Source organism: Dysidea avara, chromosome 14, assembly GCF_963678975.1.
Source record: "Dysidea avara chromosome 14, odDysAvar1.4, whole genome shotgun sequence".
Lineage (NCBI taxonomy): Eukaryota > Metazoa > Porifera > Demospongiae > Dictyoceratida > Dysideidae > Dysidea > Dysidea avara.
Window position 1 is genome coordinate 4918794 of NC_089285.1, and position 26544 is coordinate 4945337.

Here is a 26544-nt window from a genome sequence, read left to right on the forward strand (position 1 = left end):
TAGAAAATTCTGTTAAATAATTTTTTTTTAATTTCGTAGCAACTTGTTGAAAGCATTGCAGGTCAATCTGAAGGCTTGTTTGGGCTTAGTTTACCTAACCGATACTGTCTCATTGTTGTCAGGGAAAATTGAGGCTGATTTTTGGGTGATGTTATTTCGTGGACCACACCTACTCCTTTGTGGTCCCTACTATACAGTTCTATTGTACTGTATGATACATATTTGATTCTCCAATTGAAAGCAACCACTATAAAATTGTTTGACTACTCTAGTAGAATATCTTCAAAATCACTCATGTAAGTTTCTTAATACCTATGTGGTATAGTTATACTTCCAATTTATTCTGTATATTTGTGCTGCCAATTTTTAAAGTTACATATTGTGTTTCTGCTGCAAGCCAACAAGTTTAATTATAAATTTCAGAAGAGTTCTAGAACTCCCCTATATATGTCTCTGACTCTCTGTACTATAGCAAACTTCAGATAACAAGACTTGTAATGTATAACCCTTTACAAATTAAAGTTTGGATGTCATAGGATTATGGTGTTCAGACCATTCTATAGGTGCACAGTTGTTATCAAGAATGTGAATGATGATCCACGTACAGAAATACAAACAATTTACTACAAATGTGTTCTTGCTACACATAAAATATGCTTTAATGTTACAGCATGTTATGATGCAAGTAGTTCTAGTCATACCATTGGAATACTTAATAGTACCCATCAAATGAAAAAGATAGAAGCAATATCACCACTAGTAAATTACAAACACATCACTGTTCTCTAATGCAATACCTCCTTCACAAATCTCTACAGTTATATCACAACCAGGTACACTGGCTGATGACAATACTTCAGGTTGAAATTGTACTGTGAGTGACACTAGTAGATCACTTTGTAATTCTTTACACAACTGAACAAACTCTGGTGATCTCAATGCAGGATGTGAGAGGTAGTCTACACCAAGTTCTGAACAAGTTATATCACTTTCTAGAGATGAAATATACTTCAAGAAGTGTGGTTCAGCTTGTTTAATAGCAGCTTCAATTCCCTTTACTTCAATACCACCACAAGGACCAGTGACTACTGTGACACTAAGAATTTTATTGCTCTTTGCTAATTCTAGTACCTCATTCCATTGTGATAGCATTTTTTGGGTTGAAAATGGGTACTTCACTTCAAATAACTTTTTCACAATTGTTCGTTTATCTTTTTCAGAACAAATGAAATTCTCAACAGTTTTGGATACCTCTTCTGCATGTGTGTAGTAAGGTGACACAATTATGATGTCACTGTCTTTAGCTTCATAATGAAATATCAAATCTTTTTTCACTTTGCTTAAATCTTCTTTCAATAACTTTATTCCCATTCTATCTGTAGGTATAACACACTCTCTGACACTACCATCAATTCTTTTAGCAGAGGAGATTGCACCATCTACCCTCCAAACAAGGTCACCAACTACTACTATCTCACACGTGATGGTATTACCAGACACTAAAGTGTTTAGCTCCACATAAAGCTCTTTGTTAGTAGAGATCTCCTCATTAATAGCTTGCCAGCACCTTTTCCACATCAACAAGTAGTTATTGTGTACACACTTGTGAGACTTGGTTACAATTGTGCTCAAATAGTTCTTTATGTGTTTAGAGGATTTTTCAACCTGAGATTTCATACCTTCCAACCTCAATTTGGGAGATGAATGCACAAGGTTTTCAACTTGTACATTGTGAGCCTTCATCAAATCTGGTTTGCTTAACTGTAGAAATTTCAACTCTGGTAGGGTAACTTCAGTAATATTAATTATCTTTAAACTGGATATATGTTATTTGAGTGATTCAAAGCAATCCTTAGCATCTTGTTCAGTGAAGGCATGTAGTACAACAGCAATTTGATTGTGTCATAGTTCAATCCTCACCCTGTATGGTTTACCAATAGTGGGAAGATCAATAGCATTACTGCTTTCTTTACAGTCAAACTCATTATCATGAAGTAAGAACAAAGGACTCTTTGGATCTAATTTCTATACGAATGTACATAGATAGCTAATACAAATGCCCGGGAATATGTTTGTCTATGTACAGTAGAACCTCAGTTATCAGGACCACACTTATCTGGATTCTTGGTTAAGTGAACTATGGAAATGACTATAATGACTGTTTTATTAGGGTAGTTGAATAATACAGATATTTTACCAATGTTTTTTATGCTGTTTTAAGGTTATTTATACGCAGTTTCAGACATATGGACCACCCCTAGTTCCAAGGGGTTCAGAAAACTGAGGTTCCACTGTATACACACATATGAACATGCACACAATTATCTACATTATCATATTTGACCGGTTTATAGCCGCCCCCCAATAATATCTGCTCCATAGCCTAGAATTGTCATAAGAGCCGCCCTCAGATAAAAGCTGTGGCTTGTATCTGGACATACTGATGCAAGTGTTGATGAGACATGTTTGAAGCAGACATCAGGCAAAGGAGTTGTTATAAGCCAGGAAATAATATTTTAGAGAGAAGTTAAAATGAATGATACTATTGAAGGATGATTAAACAAGGTCAGTCACTGGTGAAACCGTATAAATGCCGCGAGCTGCTACCACACAAGCTCATAGTAGCCACCCTTGGATAGTAGCCGCCTTCACATAGTAGCCGCAGGGTTTTCCTTGTTGAAAATTATAGTAGCCGTGGCTATTAATGGTCAAATACGGTATATCAATCCATCGTTTATATGTAACTCACAGAAATAACTTCACATGCTTTCTTAAAGTCATCATCATCAGTACTGTACACCTTGATGTAAATCATGACAGTTTTAGTAGGTGTAAACTCTTCACTTCCGTGTACTGGAAAATACATGTAGTACACAACAACATTTAATTCTTCTTCAAGTGGCTTTCGCACAAATTCATCAATTTGTGATAAGAAATTCGGATGACACCTGCTACTGACTGCCTTCACCTGAAAGTTCTTTAGCAATTCTTGGTCTATGTGCTCCTTGCCATCAGCAATAGCTTTAGAAGTACCCGTGAACTCAATAGAAACTGGTGAATTCTTTACTGTCAGTGACTTTGAGAGTGTAGACAACGCCTCTTTGGCTTGCTCAGTTGGCTTGACAAACATGATGTGTTTTAAATATTCTATTTCTTTTTTTGTTCAAACTAAAGCTCAGTATAATAGTCTTAATAGAAAAGTCCTCAACTTTTATTTGTAGTTTATCAGACACAGCAATAACATCCTCCTCTGAATAACCTTGTATCACAATTTGACTGACTGAAACTAGCAAATTAAGAGAATGCTCTGACTGAAATTCTGCAATGCTCTCCTGTACCTTAGGAAGAATATCCTTTGAAGGTAATTTCACTTCTTGCTCATGTGGAGGTGACTCTAGTACATCAATCGTATGATCAATTTCCTTCACAGACAAGGAGTGCACCACTAACACATCTATGTTGGCATTTCTGTTACTCAACAAAATAGGGAGCAGCCTTTGACCATCAATGTTACACACCACTACAGCTATTCCAACCTTCTTAAAATGATTTATAGCGACTATCACCAGCGGTGCGTCCATATTGCAGGGGAACTCCCTGCTCTTGCACAATTCAACTCGGTCCATTACATACTCATACGCTAAATTAATCTTTTCACCCACAAATTTTAAACTATTTGAATCTTCAACAAAACCAACAATGGTAACACCAAATTTAAATTCAATATCCTTCACCAAATATGGTATGCATGTAATGAGAACAAGCATTTGATACCTGATCATGAATGTACAGAAAAATAAACATCAAACCGCGAAAAGTACACTGCACATCTATGCACTATCATACAGCTGTATATTAGGGATCATGGAGGTTGCATTTTCTCACAAAATCTATTGATCAGAAATTAACCTGTCTCATAATACTTTCATAGTCCTTTGGCAGTATTGGTTAGATAGAATCAAGCACAAAATTGTGCTAAAGAAATTAAAATATGTAATAGAATTTTCTGACTGTCCAACTATCTGACTAACCGTCTGCTGCCTGATGCTTAGCCTATTTTTTCATTGTAACGTGTTGTTTTAGGGCCTTTAGGCATACCACAGTACATACAATGCATACATCATGGACTTACCTTTGGGTCCCATTTCTTTTTGCTGATAGCACAAGGTGTTGATTTGTGGTAGTGCATTGTAGCTTCCCTATGCTGAATCATCCATGACTGGATTGATTGCTGATGCACTTCTCATACTGTTCTTTACTTGTAACACAAGGAACACTAAGTCTTCACTTCACGCAATTTATAGTTGGGGTGCACGTTTAAATGCAAAATAAATTCTATGATACGTATGTTCTGCCACTATTCTTTCTTTTAATGTGGTATGCACAGGTTCACCACTAAATCACCAGTTACAAAATATAAGCACACAAGTACAAAAAAATATTAGTGTGTAGTAGGGATCATAGTGGTTTGCACTTTCCTAAAAAAATAGATGAAAGTCAGTCCAGTCAGTCTAATCTATCTACCTTTCATACCTATATACATAAAGCTGTCTGTCTGTCTGTCTGCTTCATGATGTCGCTAACTCGACAACCAAAGCACTTATCAACATGATGAAAATAATTAAGCACTCATCATCTGGCAACTTCAAGTTTGTGGTTACAAATCACTACATGCTTTCGTTCGCTCTCTACAGAGTGTTGAAGGTGTTGGTGTAGAGGAAAACGTAGGTACATTCCTGTCAAAACCACGAATGAACAGCCAAAGTGTTAGTGCATAGAACTGTTAACTGAAAGGTCCAGTGTTCGATTTCTGCCCATGACAACTTTTTTTCTTCTTAGTGCCACCTTTTTGTGACACATTTTTCATGTGTCAGCTATTGATGATGCTTACTTGGCAATCTATGCATGTATCGACACAATTCACACGTGAAATGAAATGCTCACCATCTGGCTATGTTGCAAAGTTTATTGCTAGCTTCTACATGCATTTCTTCATCCACTACAACATATTGAAGACCATGATGTAGAGAAAATTTCAGCTGCATTTCATGGCTAACCACACGATAAACCGCTCAGCTGGTAAAGCACCTGTAGTGGTTAGGGTGAGAGTTTGAATCCTGCCAGTGACAAAACTTTGTTATTTAGTTATATGTGTTGATACTTTAGCAAGTGGCTTGATGTGTTGTATACAAAGTTCCACGTTTTTATAAGTTGGCCAGAGAGACTAAAATCTATGCTCATATGGTGTTTCGAAAACTTGTGCTCTCATCATATATTGTGAGGTTTACCAACCTCACTGAAGGCGCAAACTCACACATGGTCAAACTACACACTAAATTCTTGATTGGTATCACTCCACAAGGATCTATTTCCTTTATTTCAAAGTGTTGGGATGGGATAGTATCTGATGTACATCTGACAGTAAATAGTGGCCTTCTACACCACCTTTTGCCAGATGATGTTGTACTTGCAGACAGAGGGTTTATCATTGAGGAAAGTGTAAGTTTGCTATGTGCAGACATTAAGCATCCTCCTTTCACACGAGGAAAGCCTCAGCTTAGCAAACTGGAAGTTGATACCTCAAGACAGCTCTCTCAAGTAAGAATGCATGTAGAGGGAGTTGTTGGTGCTGTTAGGCAGAAGTACATGATTTTATATTCTACACTTCCCATTAGTATGATTACATGTACTCAATAAAGTGGTTACAATATGATGTGCTTTATACAACCACTGTGATTCTGTAGTATCACATTTCAATTGTCAAAATAATTGCTGTTAATTGTGACAATAGTTCATAGAAACACTGTAAAATAACATTTTGCAGATAATAGCACCACAGTCTATTAGCTCCATCCTCTTCAACATCTAGTACCTGTACTACTGGTGGGTTGATTTGCTGTATCATCATCCAGTGGTAGTAACTTGTTATCTTTACTCTCTTCATCTTGTTATTCATTGGATTCAACAGCAGGAGGATCAGGTGTTATCTTTCTACTGGTAAACAGCAACTTAGCAGTTTTGGCAGTAGACACATTTTCACAAAGTCTATCACTTGTTTCAATGCATCATTAATGCATTCTGTATTGTAATCCACTTGCTGCTTCAAAGCACCATCTTTCCTCCAAACCACAAAGTCATAAAACGTTGCCTTACATAGCTTCATTTGTGGCTGCATTTGAAAATAATATGGTTGATCTTGTTTAAGCAACTCTTCTTCCCATCAAAACTCCCTGTCTTTGACAGCTTAATTAAAAGACTTATCCCTGTATGAAAATGGGCACTTCACCTCTACAACTCTTTTGCCACAGCATGAAAAGGAAATAATCACATCTGGTGAAGCTCCAATAAAAGAATTCTCACTATCAAAAACCAACCCACACTTTGTTTAGCTCAAAAAAATCATGCGTAGCTTGCATGCTATCTTTGTACATATGCAATGCATCAGTTTCATGGATAAGTATATAGTCACAAGCCTTGCTGTAAAACCTTGTAAACTCGGGATAGCAAATGGTCTTTACCAACAACACTAAAGGCTTTGAAAAATCTGTACTATGTAATTTGATGCCAGCTTGTTGTTCGTACCACAGCCCACATTTAGATTACTCCCTGGTTTTCAGTTCTACCTGCTCTAGAGTTAGAGATACCATGTCATAAAAGGCATCGCATGCCTTTACCAAATCTTGAAATGGTACTTCTTGATTATCTTTATGGAATAATGATGTAAGTGGTTCAGGAAGAAATCCACTGTCTGACATACAACGGCACAGAATCGTCATGAAATTCACTCACCAAGAATTGCAAAAGTGACTTGTGCTTAGCTTTAGAAAGCTTTGAATAATGCCCTTCCAACATTGCTTGTGTAGGCCATTCCATTTCGCCTTCAGCTCATTACACAGCGTTACATATGAAGAACAGTATTAGAAGCGCCTCTGCAATCAATCCAGTCACCACAGAAAATACAGACGATTACCGTTTACAAATGGGAAGTCATGCATCGCACTACTAGGAATTAACACTTTGGGCTGTCAGCAAAACGAAATGGGACACAAAGGAGGACAAAGTAAAGTCCATGATACATGCACTGCGGTATGCCAAAGGACACATCTTGGGACGAGGCAATGTCAAACAGTAAAACAATCAGGCTTGTATCCTTAGCCATTATCAAGTTACACTTGTCTGAAGGAATCAAGCAGGTGGGCAGGCATAGGCAGTTGGTCATTAGAAAATTTCATTAAATGATTTTTAAAAAAATTTGTAGCCTCCTATTGGAAGCATTTAGGGTCATGAAGGAACTTTTGGGCTTGGTTATACATAACCAATAGTGCCATGGCACCAGGATGGTATTGTGACACTTGTTTTTGGCAGACATGGGGCCAAGTTCATTTAAAAGTACTTAAGTAAAGTACAAGTACTTTTGAATTTTCTATGTACAAGTACAAGTACTCCTGCAGCAATCAAGAGAGTACTTAAGTAAAGTACAAGTACATGCTGAAAATACTTAAGTAAAGTACAAGTACATTTTGCTGTAGTAAAATATACACTGTATTCAGTATTTTGTAGTATGTAAGTGTGCCTAGGGGGGTCGATACTTTCAGGCTTTTGTCAACCATTCTCTCTATTAAACTCTTAAAATGCACTGACTTGAACAGCAGCATTGTTTTTGCTTGCCAGAATGCTATGTATGACATCATTAATTGTGGCAACATGATACATAGTAAGGTTGGGGAAGGCAGTAAAAGAATCACAAGAAGTTGTAAACTGCACCTTCATACAATTTTGTTATTCTCATTGTACACCCACTGTGTACAAACTACGTACAATGTTTGCAGTACTTACAAGTACTTAAAAGTACTTTAAGTACTCAAGTACATCCTTAGTGAAGTTCTTGAGTATAAGTACAAGTAGAAATTAAGTAAAGTACAACTACTTTCAAATCTGTACTTAAGTATAAGTATAAGTACTCATGTACTTGGCCCCACATCTGGTTGTTGGGTGATAGTTTTGGCCAGAAAAGCCAAACCTCCTAATATACAGTACTACCATACTCATTTGTGTACTTAATCATAGTCACATATGGCCAAACATGAAGTTTTAGCATGAGGCACAACTTTACAAGAGCAGAAACACAAGAAATTTGTCAACAGCACAAGAGTTGCAAAAGTTCAAGTGAAAAGTGGTTAGTAACATAAACAGAGTACGGCAACCACACCCCTTAATGTTCACAGAGAACTCCCCTTAATACCATGAGAGATGCTCAAAGTAGATTAAAGTACTGTAATACAGCAATCACCCTAATACAACAGCCATGCGAACGGTCTTCTGTAAGTACGTACCACACAATGGTACAGAAATCAGACTCCATTGTCATGGCAGCTGGAAACATGCCATCTGAAGACATAATATTACTGATGACAATGTTTCTTTATTAGGTTTTGTGCCTAACAACAAATGTGCAACTTTCTTTGAAATATACAATCTCATGTACCTAACAGTCAGACTAGATCATACTGCAGCAATGGTCTAGTTATATCAGTCAAGATGCTGCACAATATAGTTATCATTAATGGAATTGTTATGTACAATAGCATGCACTTACTCCTAAAGTGACAATTCCTGATAAATCTCTTCAAATATCTTATTCTTGACCTCCAGTACCATCACTTGAGGTCCCAATATAGTGAGTGATCGATTTTTGCAATCCAAATCAATCTTGACCTCTGAATAATCAACTGTTAACTGTGATATACAATTAATGTCATCTTCATTGACATGTGTAAGCTTATTCCAATTAGTTAGGTCAATGATGGGGATCATTTAAAGAACTCAAGACATGTTTATCAAAATCATCAAGGACTTGTTGATCAATACTGGTCACAATGACAGAGTTCTCACTCCACTCCACATCTCCACCATGTTGTTGTAGTTCGGTTATCTTATCAGCTAGTCTTGCCTGTACATAGTGCTGAAGATTGTTGGACATTGATTTGACTACTGGGAAAGCTTTGGTCCTATTAAAACAAACAAACACATTTTATGAGAGATGTAAGGCGTAACCTTTACTACTATCTCATAGAGAACATATATGTATAGTAAGTACAATACAGAGTGTACAATAAGGACTTCTTTGCTATTCTACAATCACTATTCTGCAGTCAAGAAACCTGTTCATAAACAAACATTTAGACACTGAGCTACTTCTAAAAACCAAGCACCCAAAATTAAATTAATACACAGCATGCTGTTAATTATTGAAAATTTGTTTCTTGCCTTGTTTTGTAACAATAAATGCAGTACATTAATAATTCACAAATCATGTAATCCATCAATTACATTGCTATGCATCACTAAGGAAGAGTAACTCCAGCAAACCACAAATTATGCACACAAGTATCCTCTTGACTGTTTTGTTGTCTATCATTTTCATCTGCACATTCTCTATACAAAGCCTCATGCCTGCTCTTAATATTTGCTAGCGTACAAAGGGGATACATGCCATTCCTGGTAATTACAAGGCCTGTTACATTGTTTTTCAGGCAATATACACTTCTTACAAAAAGTAGGCTAGCCCCTACTGAACTGTTTCACCAGGTTCAGTTATCAACTACACCATCGTAAACATGACGAAAGCAGAAAGTTGAACTTTAATACAGTATGTAAATAGCCTTTCATTGAATGAAGATTTTCAGTCGCTAAATGTCTACTTGCTCACGTAGGTTTTGGACAGACATACAGACACGCAGTTTTTGACAAACCAATTTCAGGAAGCTAGGCATGTTCCCACAGCTGGCTGTGGGCATTCACCAGCAATTTTTTAAATGCATACATACCTGTAGCTCCATATTCCTTTCTCAAAAGTAGAGTGCTAGCAGTCTATAAATAGTCTACTTTTGTGGCATCTATAAATGTACTCCTCTAAACAAAGCACTGATGTAGAAATTAATGCTTCAGTATGGTTTCTTTACATGAAGAACAAGACAACTATGTAACTGAAGATAAAAGGAAAGGAAAATGGCAGAAGGTAGACACTTGTCAGAACCAGAAAAGGCACATGCTACCAGTGAGTTTGTTATTGTGATGGTTATGCACTACTTAAGCCTTGAGAATGTGGAGGTGAGGCAGGCAGGCAGGCAGGCAGGCAGGCAGGCAGGCAGGCAGGCAGGCAGGCAGGCAGGCAGGCAGGCAGGCAGGCAGGCAGGCAGGCAGGCAGGCAGGCAGGCAGGCAGGCAGACCAAATATAGGGTTTTGCATAAAAAAAAATTCAATTTTGATTTAAAATTCAATATGCAGTTGTCTGTTAGTGTTTTCTTGTTTGAAGTTAGATGGACTGTAAAAGTGATTTTCATGTATGGTGATTTTTAACCACTGAATACTGGGCAGCACCCATCATTTACTATTAAACAGTACTACCATACTGTTTGATATGAGTTCTCAGACTTTGGCTTAATTTCTTTGATAACTTTGATGATTTTTCCTTCTTTGCGTATTCTGTTTTTATAATGCAAACATGCACTCTGACTGCCTAAACATTTATCACAAATAAAGGAGGTGTATGTAGCAAATCCAATAAACATTCAGAATTCAATTAGACTAATTTTATAGAAGGTAAACCACTTATGGGAATAAGTTGAAAATTAGTTTACAGATAGAATAACAATGACAGCAGTACCTTTAGGTGGGATAAAGTAATAGAACAAGCACATGTAGTTACACTCTACTATGGGGATGACAGTTAAACAACTTATATAGAAAAAGGTCTAGTACAAAAAAGTAGAGCTTATATAATCTAATCCAAAACAGCCAAATTGTAAAAAAAGTGTGCGGCCCTCAGAAAGGCTATGGTGAAAAAAGATGTGAAATCCAAGGTGGCGGCCAAGAAATGGCTGTGATGGTAGGTTAATGGTAAAAATTTTAATAATGACAATTCAGGTAAATTTTGTGAAGCGGCACAAAAATTCACCTGAATTGTCGTTATTAAAATTTTTACCATTAACCTACCATCACAGCCATTTCTTGGCCGCCACCTTGGATTTCACATCTTTTTTCACCATAGCCTTTCTGAGGGCCACACGCTTTTTTTACAGCTTGGCTGTTTTGGATTAGATTTCATTTCTTTTTGTATTTGTATACCCCAAAGCCGGCCCATAGGCCAGCTTTGGGACTTTTTTAACCTATGTTTTTTTTCTTTACTACAGGAAGAAGAAAAGATGAAGTAAATGTACTTTAAATATTTTATCAGTAAATGTACAAATTATATATATAATACATATGTGACCGGATTTGCGAAAAGGGGCCTTCCACACACATCCAATTTGCCAACTTTGACAATTGATAACTTCAGATTGGAAAGAGCTATTGCCTTGAAATTTGGGCAGTGGTGATTTCTTTGCAGCTGAACTCTCTACATGATGGTTTCTTTGTAGCTGAACTCTCTACAAGGTAATTCTTCTAGCTGATCTCTCTACAGGGAGATTTGTTTGTAGCTGAACTATCTACAAGGTAACTTCTTCTAGCTGATCTCTCTACAGGGTGATTTGTTCGTAGCTGAATTCTGTACAGGTGATTTGTTTGCAGCTGAGCTCTTTACAAAATGGTTTCTTTGTAACTGAACTTTCTACAAGGTGACTTCTTCTAGCTGATCTTTCAATAGGGTGATTTGTTTGTAGCTTCACTCTCTACAAGGTAACTTCTTCTAACTGATCTCTCTACAGGGAGATTTGTTTGTAGCTGAACTCTCTATAGGTGATTTGTTTGAAGCTGAACTTTCTAAATGATGGTTTCTTTGTAGCTGAACTCTCTACAAGTTAACTTCTTCTAGCTGATCTCTCTACAGGGTGATTTGTTTGTAGCTGAATTCTGTACAGATGATTTGTTTGCAGCTGAGCTCTTTACAGAATGGTTTCTTTGTAGCTGAACTCTCTAAAAGGTAATTTCTTCTAACTGATCTTTCTACAGGACAATTTGTTTGTGGCTGAATTTTCTACAGGGTGATTTCTTTGCAGCTGAACTCTCTACTTGGTGGTTTCTTTGTAGCTGAACTATGTACAACGTAATTTCTTCTAGCTGACTTCTCTACAGGGTGATTTGTTTGAAACTGAATTCTGTACAGGTGATTTGTTTGCAGCTGAGCTCTAAACAGAATGGTTTCTTTGTAGCTGAACTCTCTACAAGGTAACTTTTCTAGCTGATGTCTCTACAAGGTGACTAGTTTGTAGCTGAACTCTCTACATGGTGGTTTCTTTGTAGCTGAACTATGTACAAGGTAATTTCTTCTAGCTGACCTCTCTACAGGGTGATTTGTTTGTAACTGAATTCTGTACAGGTGATTTGTTTGCAGCTGAGCTCTAAACAGAATGGTGTCTTTGTAGCTGAACTCTCTACAAGGTAACTTTTCTAGCTGATGTCTCTACAAGGTGACTAGTTTGTAGCTGAACTCTCTACATGGTGGTTTCTTTGTAGCTGAACTATGTACAAGGTAATTTCTTCTAGCTGACCTCTCTACAGGGTGATTTGTTTGTAACTGAATTCTGTACAGGTGATTTGTTTGCAGCTGAGCTCTAAACAGAATGGTGTCTTTGTAGCTGAACTCTCTACAAGGTAACTTTTCTAGCTGATGTCTCTACAAGGTGACTAGTTTGTAGTTGAACTCTCTACATGGTGGTTTCTTTGTAACTGAACTTTCTACAAGGTGACTTCTTCTAGCTGATCTTTCAATAGGGTGATTTGTTTGTAGCTGAACTCTCTACAAGGTAACTTCTTCTAGCTGATCTCTCTACAGGGAGATTTGTTTGTAGCTGAACTCTCTACAGGTGATTTGTTTGAAGCTGAACTCTCTAAATGATGGTTTCTTTGTAGCTGAACTCTCTACAAGTTAACTTCTTCTAGCTGATCTCTCTACAGGGTGATTTGCTTGTAGCTGAACTATCTACAAGATAACTTCTTCTAGCTGATCTCTCTACATGGTGATTTGTTTGTAGCTGAATTCTGTATAGGTGATTTGTTTGCAGCTGAGCTCTTTAAATAATGGTTTCTTTGTAGCTGAACTCTCTCAAGGTAACTTCTTCTAGCTGATGTCTTTACAGGGCCACTAGTTTGTAGCTGAATTCTCTATATGGTGGTTTCTTTGTAACTGAACTCTCTACAAGGTAACTTTTTCTAGCTCATCTTTCTACAGGGTGATTTATTTGTAGCTGAATTCTGTACAGGTGATTTGTTTGCAGCTGAGCTCTTTAAAGAATGGTTTCTTTGTAGCTGAGCTCTCTACAAGGTAACTTCTTCTAGCTAATGTCTCTACAAGGTCACTAGTTTGTAGCTGAGCTCTCTACATGGTGGTTTCTTTGTAACTGAACTCTCTACAAGGTGACCTCTTCTAGCTGATCTTTCTACAGGGTGATTTGTTTGAAGCTGAACTCTCTACAAGGTAACTTCTTCTAGCTGATCTCTCTACAGGGAGATTTGTTTGTAGCTGAACTCTCTACATGATGGTTTCTTTGTAGCTGAACTCTCTACAAGGTAACTTCTTCTAGCTAATTATTATTATTATTATTATTATTTGTTTACTGTACAGAAACCTCCATATGGAGTATATAGTACAACAGATTAAATTAAGAATAAATTATAGTGATTGTACTTAGCTACAATTAATACATTGTCTAATCTCTCTACAGGGAGATTTGTTTGTAGCTGAACTCTCTACATGATGGTTTCTTTGTAGCTGAACTCTCTGCAAGGTAACTTCTTCTATTGATCTCTCCACAGGGCAATTTGTTTGTAGCTGAACTCTCTACATGGTGGTTTCTTTGTAGCTGAACTCTACAAGGTGATTTTTTGTAGCTGAACTATCTCTTTCCATAGTTGCATGAACTCCCTACAAGGTAACTTCTTCTAGCTGATCTCTCTACAGGGTGACTTGTGTGTAGCTGATATCTATACAGGTTTCTTATTTCTAGCTGATCTCTTGAATTCTCTTCAGGGTGACTGCTCTATTAGGATGACTCCTCTATTAGAGTATCTCGATCTCGCACTTGCTGCACCGAGTTGGATTTCGTGATATAACTCCGTGGCTTTAAGTCTGATTCTTCTACACCATTGATGAGCCTTTCTAAGATGATTACTCCATCTGTATAACGATTTTCAAAGCATTACCCCAAGCGGTTTATCTGGTAGGCGTGGCAAGCAGTCGTTTTTTTATTAGCTAATCTCGATTGCGTAATTGTTACATACTGTTGGTTTTTTTCGTTGTATCTTCCTGTTTTTTAACTCGATTTCTTTCAAACCACAAAAGGTTTGAGGTTCAATAATTAACCTATTCACCCACCGATTTTCAGCTTCTTCCCATACGCGGTTTACCCTGTAGGCGTGACAACATATTGGTGTTAGTTTTCGTGAATAATCGCTCATAACTCTTTGCCTGTTTATCGTATTCCAGCCAAAGTTGGTACCGAGATGCGCCTTTATATCCCCCTTCTGTGTGCCAAATTTCAAGGCAATCGGATATGGCGTTCGATGGCGTTCGAGTTTTATAGCAGTTTTTGTAAGTGTGCGACAAGAAAAAGAAAAATAAGAAAAAAAACGAAGAAACTGAGCCAATTTTTGAAGTCGCATATCTCGGGAATGCGAGAAGCGATTTCGCTCAAAGTTGGAATGTAGCGTGCTGCAGTTGGAGGGCATGTCCACAGCAAAAATCGCCTTGTTTCATCAAGGAAGCACAGAGCTACGGAGGTGCGAAAATTGCGTTTTCTTTCTTCCTGTCAATATACTCACGGGTGTTACACGCCGGCTTCTTGGGCCGCACGACACACTACCGTGCATGTGTCTTGATGTACTTAATGTGTAAAGCAACTAAATGAACAGTCTGACAGAATGTACCCCAATTATACCAGTACAAGAACCCTGAAGCCTCATACATGATGTACACAGTGCTTCAATAAGGCCAATGAAACTTGATTACCAGTTTCTCGCTCAGATTTTTGAAAAATTGATGCGGGCGGGCGGTTATTATTCATTATTCATTATTTTCTAAAAGCACAACACCCACCCCAAACATGAAGATTTCTGTCAAAAAAAAAACAGGGAGATCTACATTGCATTAAATTGCTAAAGTACGTTACTAATCCATATAAGAATATTAAGCTATCTAAACAAGTGATTTTCCCATTAGAGCTGATTGCTCTATTAAAGTAAAAGTGACTGCTCTATTAGAGTATTTCGATCAGAATTACCAATAATGAAAATTATCATATGTATGTGCACAGTTATGGCTTGATAACAAAGAACTCACTGTGGTGATGATAAAGTGTTGTTTGTTTTCTTGGCTGGAGATGGTGTTTTGATTTTCTGAGTACCAGTATTATCAGTTTGTTTGACAAACATCTGGTCTCCAATCAGTGATTCACTTTTTTGAATGGCACCAATGTTACTGGCTACTTTTGGCCTTGATGTTTTACCATCACCTCGAACAACACACATTTGATAACCGTTAAAGTCACTACCATTAAGTTTCTCCATGACACTCACAGAAACATCAACAGAATCATAATGCACAACAGCAGAACAAGAGTCACTATCACCATGATAACGAATTGATATTGGAGCTGCCAGGCTACCATATGGTTTAAGGTACTTCTCCAAGTCCTGAACTGAGGTATCAGGATGAAGGTTGCTTATTTGTAAAGACATACAATTTGGGTCCACATCACCACTGGCAACTGAATCTGGAGTATTGACTTGATCAAGTGGTGGTGGAAGGTGTTGATCACATTCCAGATAATTAACTATAACATCATCTTGATAAGAAACCTTAATCACATTATGAAGAGTTGGAGGTTCACTCACAATGAGATCACATGGTGGAGCCATGATCACATTTTGAAAATTCTGAGACAGATTTTCATTATATGGTGGAGTTACATTTACACCATGTGTTGAAATCTTGATAAAATTCTCATCACTCTGTGGAAGAATAGTCACAAACTGATTACCTGGCAGAACGTCAATCACATTATCATTATGTGGTAAAGTTGCAATCATACTTTGATCATGTGGTGGACCTTTGATCACAGTTTCAGCATGTAACAGACTCTTGATCACATCTTGATCATGAAATGAAGCCTTGTCAAATTGTGGCTCTTGCAAAACATCTACTTCAATGCTTGGGTAAGGCTGCAAACCTCTGAAACCACTCTTTCCATATGAAGATGTTGGCTGCTTGGTAGGAGGCTTGGGCTGACATTTAGGTTTTTACTTTCTTTCTGGTCCTTTGGGAGATTTTGATGTAGGTTTAGTCAGCTTTGGACTATCACTGACAACTGATGCATAACTTGGAATTTTAGCCTTCACTTTAGCATTAGGTGACTGCACAATGACTACATCAGAATCATCATATCACCAAATTTCCTTTATATCCTCAGCTGAAGCCGTAGTGTTCCCACTACAAAGTATGGCACAATCAGAGCTTCTCTCAGCCAAAGCTTGAAGCTCTTTCTTACAACTATGCTCAACTCCAAGCCCACCTCTGTGGCACACATGAATCCTTTGACCATGCACAGAACTCACTTTCATCAAGTTGTGAAACTGCATTGAGTGCTGCCTGAATACTATAGTAGATGGCGTAGGCATAGCACACTCCACTCTCTGGATAACTTGCAATTCTAACATGACTGGTCAAGTCACCAAATGGTTTAACTAGTTCAAATATTTCCTTTTCTTCAACATCTATTTTAAGACCAGATAGCTTAATGGTATATTCTTTATTATATCGACCTTTATGAGAATCAGCAGTCTTGTGATCAGGTTTCCTTTTTTGCTGTGTTTCTAATTGTGTTTTGCTTTGAGAATAAACAGGTTTATCAGTCTTACTATCACCAACACTACCAGGATAGGGTGAAATATGACCCACTAAAACTCTGACTCAACTGACTCACTGAGTTGTGAGATGATTCACAATTGTCACTGAAATTGTCATCGTCATCATACACAGAAACATCTGTATAAGAAACTACTTGGCTTTGTGACTTCTTTTAGTCTGTCCTTTCTTTCCAAGGCTTCAGTGTAACTGCGAGGTCAAATTCAGGCCAATATTTTCCACTGTAGTATTTCAATACTGTGTATGCATCAAAAGGTGTTGATAAAGTAACTTTTGCATAACTTCCCCATTATTTATACAGGATAAACTCAACATCATCAATTACAAGTTTAAATTGATATAATGTCAACTGCATGGTGTTAGGGACCCGCCGATTATGCTCATTATTTTACCTATTATGCTATGCTGCACTGCTCAAAAATTTACCTATTATGCTTAGATTAATGCTCAATATTTACCTATTATGCTCAAATTATGCTCAATATTTTTGCCTCAGTTCCCATATTTTTCTAATATCTTTGCACTTTATGGAAAAGCAGTAAGTGGTTGAAGTACAGACTGTTAAATCCTTGCTTGTCAAAATGCATGTCACAGAAAAGATCGATATACTCTAATAGAACAGTCAGCTACCTGATAATTTTATTAGAGTTACTGACTGTTCTATTAGAGTATATCGATCTTTTTGTCGGATATGTATTTTGATAAGCAAGAATTTATAGCATTGCACAAGTTTTCTGCCTATTATGCTAGCATTATTCTCAATGCTTTCATGCACCTATTATGCTCATTATTATGCCAGCATAATCGGCGGGTCCCTACATGGTGTGATATATTCTGATAAGTCATATCCGAAAAACACACTTGAACCTTTACTTCCTGACTTGTGAGATTTAGTGGTCCAGTTTTAGACAATGGACTGGGTCTACCTGCAGTATAGCTGCCTGTTGTAGTTGTGCTGTTGTCATCCTTAGCAGATAAGTGTTTCTTTTCTAGCAATAGAGATAAGTGTAAGTGTAATACAATTTAATCACAATGATCATTTATAAAACTTTTAACAATATGTAATAGTTGTAAACTCTATTATAGGAATAAGAGATCATTTGATACATATGTGTGTGAAAAGAATAATCTAAGCCCCCAAGCCCCAAAAAAGGGGGGGGGGAAGGTTTTTAAAAAAGAAACAAAGAAATTAAGCCAAATTTTGAAGGTTCATATTTCACGATTGCGTTATGCAATCTTGCTCAAATTTGGTATGTTAGGTGCTGAAGGTGGAGGGCGTTTACAGTATAAAGACACTTTTAATTCAAGAAGGGAGCATGGAGCTACATATGCGTGAAAATTGTATTTTGTTTCTTCCTGTAAATATTACTCACGGTGTGGCATGCCAGCTTTCTTAGCCACACAACACACTACCGTGAGTCTTGATTATAGACACAAGGGATTTTCTGATATTTATGTGGCACTGTGAAACTTTAGGGGTACAGTACATACACAGAATGTCATGCTCTATGATACAGTGTAATTAACACTTCCATAACAGCAGCTTTTAACTAAAAGTTTGTGCAATATACTTGAGCCTCTGACTGTATAGAGTACACAGAGTCATGAACATGTTACCACAACCACTATAGCTAGTTCATTAGTTTGGTTGTGACAGTTTAGTTACAAGCACTGTGAGCCTAATCCAAACACTGTTACAATGAAGTTTGGGTATGGCTACATTATGATCTGTGGCTTTACTCCATGTGTGCTAATCACCTGAAACCTTATATGGATCACTTAACCTTTTAGTCTTCTGATTCTTCTCCATCATAAGTTGTCTAATATTATTCTATTAACATCATCAATAACATGGTGGCAAAGAATTTAATCCCATAAAATGAAACAAATACAGTCGTCCTGAACTCATTGGACCCTAGGTGTGTTTGGATAATGGATAAACAAAGCCCACACATTTACATACAGAGCTCAGTACTCTAATAAAACGTACACGTTAGGAAAATAACTTCACAGTTTGATTAATGGATAATTGATGGCCGGATAATGGAGAGACCACTGTAGAATGCTTACTACCAGAGCTACATTTGGCCTTATGCAATCTAGCCTACAGTCTGCTAACACACTGAATTGCATCAAGATGTAACACTAGATTAAATTTTACAACCTCACAGTGAACTATACATGACCATTCAATTAGAGTATCTGGTAATATAAAACTGGTATACATTTAATATGATCTGGTAACAAGAGGTCACATAATGATATTATCACACAATTCATACACAATATCCAGTAACAGAGTAATCAATGACTGGAATTTATTACCGCAATCTATTGCTGATTCTCCATGAATGTATGGGAATGAAATACAGCTGTTCAGATAATGGAACAATTGAGGTCTCACTAAATACTAAACTGCTTTTGCTACTACAGTATTTGTATCAAATGACAAAGAGTGCTATATTAAAGACAGTACATGCCTTAGAGAAGCTATGACAACTAGCTATAGCTTGTGACCTAGCACAAAGAGTGCAATCTGTGAAGGATGGTGTGGTAACAGCCTCCACTCTTTACAGACAACACATGGTTGAGGTTTCCAGACTATCCTTCTGTGTAAGTACTCACAAATAAAATAATCCAGACGTCACACTGCATGTTATGTTTAAACCAGGGGAGAATCCAGACTTATGGAAAGGGGAGGACAAAATGAACTGAGACACTATATATGTTGTCTGGTTTGGTAAGGTGAGACCAAAAAAAAAGAAAGGGTCACAACCAGCTGACAATAGCTACCCACCTCACCAACCACACATTTATCACTGATAGAGTACATAAAAATCTCACTACACACTGTCTAATACTGTGACTGCTCTATTAGAGTATCTCGATCTTGGTATACTAAAAATTTTTGGAGGTTCCCCTACCCCCTTATCCCCCCCACCTCCTCTATCCGCCCCTGGTTTAAATCCATGTGGAAAGGTCAAGATTTCAACCTATAATTATATGATAATTTGAGGATTAACAATAAATACACAAATAGGCGGATCTGTTAGGGGGACTTAAGTGGTGCAAGAAATTTTAGGAGGAATTTCAGTTAACAATAATGCACATAATACATACATACTTGTTACTACTAATCACATAATACAATTTCCTGTTTAATGTTGTGATATAATACAGAATTCAGTGTAGACAAATCAGTGTTGTCTTTCTATATGGTAACTGATGGCATATCTCTAAGCTGACAAACTTTTAATGATTAAAACTTCCAATCTCCATACCGTAATGTGTCCTGATAATGTGTAACATACAGAATCACTTCTAAATACTAACAAAGACTAATACACAGATAGCGTATACACAGGCACAGTAAAATGAACTGTGTTGGACTGTGCATCCTGAAAAATTATGTTAACACCAGTCCTGTTTATGTTTATTTAAACACTTTCATAGTTTATTGCAAAAGATTCTGTTGTTTTACTATCAAACTTTGGGACATAGTGGCTACACATATGGAGACCATGGCTTGTTCAACATGTTTACAAGAAACAAAATACCTTGTTTGCTCAGCATTGCTATGTATATAGCAATATACATTACACAGATAATCTTCTAAACCTAAACAGCCAAGCTATAAAAAAGAGTATGGCCTCCAAAAGACCAGTTGTGAAAAGTTGTGAAATCAAAAGTAGCGGCCAAGCAATGGCTGCGATGATAGGTTAATGGCAAAAATTTAATAATGACAATTCAGATGAATTTGCATTGCCTCCTCCAAGTTTCAATCACTAGGATCCAGCACAAAATTCACCTGAATTGTCATAATTAATATTTTTGTAATTAACCTACCATCACAGCCATTTTTGGCCACCACTTTTGCTATTCACAACTTTTTCACCTGGCCTTTTTGGAGGCTTCACTTTTTTTACAGCTTGGCTGTTTTGGTTTATTGCAAGCCACAAAATTGGCCTTGAAGTGGCTTTGGTGCTTCCTTTTTTTTTCCTTTACAACAGGAATTGTTGAACAAGAGAAGCCGTCATAACAATGTGTGCATAGCTTTTTGTCAAATCAAATACTTGTATATTTAGTGCTACTAAATATCTTGAATGATTATCACATAAGTATTAAGGTGACTTGTTACATAAGTGAACTATAGCTGAACTCTCATTGTTTGTAGTTAGGCATGCGTACATTATGTCGGAATAATTTTTAGAATAATCGGTAGTAAAAAGAATCAGGAATAATTCCAGAATAATAGGGTGGTCTTCCGGAATAATTAATTCAAATTCACACATTTTTCGTGTAGTGTTGCAGAACAATCCGTAGAGGAACATCCACAATCATTGCTAGCACAAAATCGGGCAAAAAGATCAAGATACTCTAACAGAGCAGTCACTTACCCTAATAGAACAGTCAGACAAGTTTAGTTGTGACTGCTCTATTAGAGTATTTCGATCTTTGGGTATAGTTTTTATGCTTGCAAGTGGTTATAGTTTCAGCTGCAGAAGAATATCCATTTGACCTTTACAATTTTAGGAATTACTCCAGGAATATTTGGGAATAATATTTGGAATAATAGGTGAATAAAAAAAAGAATTGCCAGAAAGTATAATAGGTAATTTAAAAAGCATAATGTACTCAAGCCTATTTGTAGTTAAACTCTTTACAGGGTGACTTGTTTCTAGCTGAAGGGTGACTTGAAATGTATATAGTTGAACTCTTGTTTCAGCTGATCTCTCGACAAGGTGATTTCTTTCCAGCTGATCTCTCTACAGAGTGACTTCTTTCTAGCTGAGTGACTTCTTTCTAGCTAATCTCTCTATGGGGTGATTTGTTTCCAGCTGATCTCTCTACAAGGCGACTTGTTTCTAGCTGATTTCTCCTCAGGGTGACTACTCTATTAGAGTATCTTGATATCGCACTTGCTACACCTGATTGGATTTTGTGTTATAACTCTGTGGCTTTAAGTATGATTCTTCTACACCATTGAAGAACCTTTCTAAAATGGTTACTCCATCTGTACAGCGATTTCCAAAGCATTATTCCAGGTGGTTTTTCTGGTAGGTGTGGCAAGTAGTCATTTTTTTATTAGCCAATCTTGATTGCATAATTGTTACACACTGTTGGTTTTTTTTGTTGTATCTTCCTGGTTTTTAGCTCAATTTCTTCAAACCACAGAAGGTTTGAGGTTCAATAGTTAACCTATCCATGTACTGATTTTTAGCTTCTTCCCATACACGTAAGTGGTTTACCCTGTAGGCATGACAACATATTGGTGTGAATAATCACTAATAATTATCTCCTTGGCTACTTATTATTATCTAATCAAAAACAGCCAAGCTGTAAAAAAAGGTACGGCCCCCAAAAAGGCCATGGTGAAAAAAGATGTGAAATCCAAGGTGGCGGCCAAGAAATGGCTGTGATGGTAGGTTAATGGTAAAAATTTTAAGAACGACAATGAAATGGCCTTTTTGGGGGCCGTACCTTTTTTACAGCTTGGCTGTTTTTTGATTAGATATCACTTCTTTTTGTATTTGTATACTGCAAAGCCGGCCAATGGCTGGCTTTGGAGGGTTTTTTAACCCATGTGTTTTTTCTTTACCACAGGAAGAAGAAAATAACTTAAAGAAGATTTTTAATACTTCAATTATTTTTGATTTTATTAGTAATTATACAAATTATATACATATATTTATTACATGCCCATTATTCCCCACAGGATATTATTTTGCAGCTGATCTCTCTACTGGGTGACTTGAAATGTAGCTGAACTATCTATAAGGTGACCTCTTCTAGCTGATCTCTCTACAGGGTGATTTGTTTCTAGATGAACTCTCTACAGGTGATTTGTTTGCAGCTAAACTCTCTACATGGTGGTTTCTTTGTAGCTGAACTCTCTACACGATGGTTTCTTTGTAGCTGAACTCTCTACAAGGTGACTTCTTCTAGTTGAACTCTCTACAGAGTGATTTGTTTGCAGCTTAACTCTCAGAGTCTACATAATGGTTTCTTTGTAGCTGAACTCTCTACAAGGTGACTTCTTCTAGCTGAACTCTCTACAGGGTGATCTTTTTGTAGCTGAACACTCTACAGGGTGATTTGTTTGTAGCTGAACTCTCTACATGATGGTTTCGTTGTAGCTGAACTCTCTACAAGGTGACTTCTTCTAGCTGATCTCTCTACAGAGTGATTTGTTTGCAGCTTAACTCTCAGAGTCTACATGATGGTTTCTTTGTAGCTGAACTCTCTACAAGGTGACTTCTTCTAGCTGAACTCTCTACAGAGTGATTTGTTTGCAGTTTAACTCTCAGAGTCTACATGATGGTTTCTTTGTAGCTGAACTCTCTACAAGGTGACTTCTTCTAGCTGAACTCTCTACAGGGTGATCTTTTTGTAGCTGAACACTCTACAGGGTGATTTGTTTGCAGCTGAACTCTCTACATGATGGTTTCGTTGTAGCTGAACTCTCTACAAGGTGACTTCTTCTAGCTGATCTCTCTACAGGGTGATTTGTTTCTAGCTGAACTCTCTATAGGCGATTTGTTTGCAGCTAATCTCTCTACATGGTGGTTTCTTTGTAGCTGAACTCTCTACATGATGGTTTCTTTGTAGCTGAACTCTCTACAAGGTGATTTGTTTGCAGCTGAACTCTCTACAGGATGGTTTCTTTGTAGCTGGATTCTCTACAAGGTAACCTCTTCTAGCTGATCTCTCTACAGGGTGATCTTTTTGTAGCTGAACTCTCTACAGGGTGATTTGTTTGCAGCTGAACTCTCTACATGATGGTTTCTTTGTAGCTGAACTCTCTACAAGGTGACCTCTTGTAGCTGATCTCTCAACCGGGTGATCTTTTTGTAGCTGAACTCTCTACAGGGTGATTTGTTTGCAGCTGAACTCTCTACATGATGGTTTCTTTGTAGCTGAACTCTCTACAAGGTGATCTCTTCTAGCTGATCTCTCTACAGGGTGATTTGTTTCTAGCTGAACTCTCTACAGGTTATTTGTTTGCAGCTAAACTCTCTACATGGTAGTTTCGTTGTAGCTGAACTCTCTACAAGGTGACTTTTTCTAGCTGATCTCTCTACACTGTTATTTGTTTCTAGCTGAACTCTCTATAGGTGATTTGTTTGCAGCTAATCTCTCTACATGGTGGTTTCTTTGTAGCTGAACTCTTTACATGATGGTTTCTTTGTAGCTGAACTCTCTACAAGGTGACCTCTTCTAGCTGATCTCTCTACAGGGTGATCTTTTTGTAGCTGAACTCTCTACAGGGTGATTTGTTTGCAGCTGAACTCTCTACATGATGGTTTCTTTGTAGCTGAACTCTCTACAAGGTGACCTCTTCTAGCTGATCTCTCTACAGGGTGATTTGTTTCTAGCTGAACTCTCTACAGGTTATTTGTTTGCAGCTAAACTCTCTACATGGTAGTTTCATTGTAGCTGAACTCTCTACAAGGTGACTTCTTCTAGCTGATCTCTCTACACTGTTATTTGTTTCTAGCTGAACTCTCTATAGGTGATTTGTTTGCAGCTAATCTCTCTACATGGTGGTTTCTTTGTAGCTGAACTCTCTACATGATGGTTTCTTTGTAGCTGAACTCTCTACAAGGTGATTTGTTTGCAACTGAACTCTCTACATGATGGTTTCTTTGTAGCTGGATTCTCTACAAGGTAACCTCTTCTAGCTGATCTCTCTACAGGGTGATCTTTTTGTAGCTGAACTCTCTACAGGGTGATTTGTTTGCAGCTGAACTCTCTACATGATGGTTTCTTTGTAGCTGAACTCTCTACAAGGTGACCTCTTCTAGCTGATCTCTCTACAGGGTGATTTGTTTCTAGCTGAACTCTCTACAGGTTATTTGTTTGCAGCTAAACTCTCTACATGGTAGTTTCATTGTAGCTGAACTCTCTACAAGGTGACTTCTTCTAGCTGATCTCTCTACACTGTTATTTGTTTCTAGCTGAACTCTCTATAGGTGATTTGTTTGCAGCTAATCTCTCTACATGGTGGTTTCTTTGTAGCTGAACTCTCTACATGATGGTTTCTTTGTAGCTGAACTCTCTACAAGGTGATTTGTTTGCAGCTGAACTCTCTACATGATGGTTTCTTTGTAGCTGGATTCTCTACAAGGTAACCTCTTCTAGCTGATCTCTCTACAGGGTGATCTTTTTGTAGCTGAACTCGCTACAGGGTGATTTGTTTGCAGTTGAACTCTCTACATGATGGTTTCTTTGTAGCTGAACTCTCTACAAGGTGACCTCTTCTAGCTGATCTCTCTACAGGGTGATTTGTTTCTAGCTGAACTCTCTACAGGTTATTTGTTTGCAGCTAAACTCTCTACATGGTAGTTTCATTGTAGCTGAACTCTCTACAAGGTGACTTCTTCTAGCTGATCTCTTATTTGTTTCTAGCTGAACTCTCTATAGGTGATTTGTTTGCAGCTAATCTCTCTACATGGTGGTTTCTTTGTAGCTGAACTCTCTACATGATGGTTTCTTTGTAGCTGAACTCTCTACAAGGTGATTTGTTTGCAGCTGAACTCTCTACATGATGGTTTCTTTGTAGCTGGATTCTCTACAAGGTAACCTATTCTAGCTGATCTCTCTACAGGGTGATCTTTTTGTAGCTGAACGCTCTACAGGGTGATTTGTTTGCAACTGAACTCTCTACATGATGGTTTCTTTGTAGCTGAACTCTCTACAAGGTGACCTCTTGTAGCTGATCTCTCTACAGGGTGATCTTTTTGTAGCTGAACTCTCTACAGGGTGATTTGTTTGCAGCTGAACTCTCTACATGATGGTTTCTTTGTAGCTGAACTCTCTACAAGGTGACCTCTTGTAGCTGATCTCTACAAGGTGACCTCTTCTAGCTGATCTCTCTACAGGGTGATTTGTTTCTAACTGTATGAACTCTCTACAGGCGATACGTTTGCAGTTGAACTGTCTACACGGTGGTTTCTTTGTACCTGAACTCTCTACAAGGTGACTTGTTTCTAGCTGATCCCTCTACAAGGTGACTTCCTTGAGCTGATCTCTCTACAGGTTGATTTGTTTGTAGCTGAACTCTCTACAGGGTGAGCTGTTTGCAGCTGAACTCTCTACAGGGTGATTTGTTTGTAGCTGAACTCTCTACAGGATGGTTTCTTTGTTACTGAACTTTCTACAAGGCAACTTTTTCTAGCTGATCTCTCTACAAGGTGACTTCCTCTAGCTGATCTCTCTATAGGGTGACTTGTATCTAGCTGAACTATCTACAGGATGATCTGTTCATAGTTGAACTCTCTACAGGTTAATTTGTTTGTAGCTGAAACCTCTTGTTTCTCACTGTAGCATAACTTCTTTGTAGCTGAACTCTCTACAGAGTGATTTTTTTGTAGTTGAACTGTATATAGGGTGATTTGTTTGTACCTGAACTTTCTACAGGGTGATTTGTTTATAGCTGAATGCTCTGCAGGGTGATTTGTTTGTAGTTGATCTCTCTACAGGGTTTCTTTGCAGCTGAGTTCTCTACAGGGTGACTTCTTCTAGCTGAACTCTCTCTTGTTTCTAGCTGATCTCTCTACAGAGTAACTTGTTTGTATAGCTGAACTCTTTACAGAGTAGTATTTGGTTGCTGAACTCTCTACACGGTGACTTGTTTGTAGCAAAATTCTTTACAGAGTGACTTGGTAGCTGAATTCTCTACA

The 26544-nt window shown here is 37.6% G+C and overlaps 1 protein-coding gene across 1 annotated transcript; it reads right to left on the reverse strand.

Moving 5' to 3' along the window:
• Window positions 1-8797: 8797 nt before the first annotated feature.
• LOC136243978 (uncharacterized) lies at window positions 8798-16662 on the reverse strand. The gene is made up of 2 exons (XM_066035513.1): window positions 15278-16662; window positions 8798-9008 (listed from the first exon to the last, which is right to left on the reverse strand). The coding sequence occupies exons 1-2, from the start codon at window positions 16024-16026 to the stop codon at window positions 8798-8800; spliced, it is 960 nt and encodes a 319-aa protein (XP_065891585.1). The 5' UTR covers window positions 16027-16662.
• Between the last annotated feature and the right edge of the window lie 9882 nt (window positions 16663-26544).

What these genes read in the sequence shown, in the direction of transcription:
- LOC136243978 (XM_066035513.1), bottom strand. Translation starts at nt 16,026, where the DNA reads ATGATTGCAACTTTACCACATAATGATAATGTGATTGACGTTCTGCCA. An exon ending in AACACTTTATCATCACCACA is followed by an intron (nt 9,009 to 15,277) that starts GTGAGTTCTTTG and finishes TTGTTTTAATAG; the next exon opens with GACCAAAGCTTTCCCAGTAG.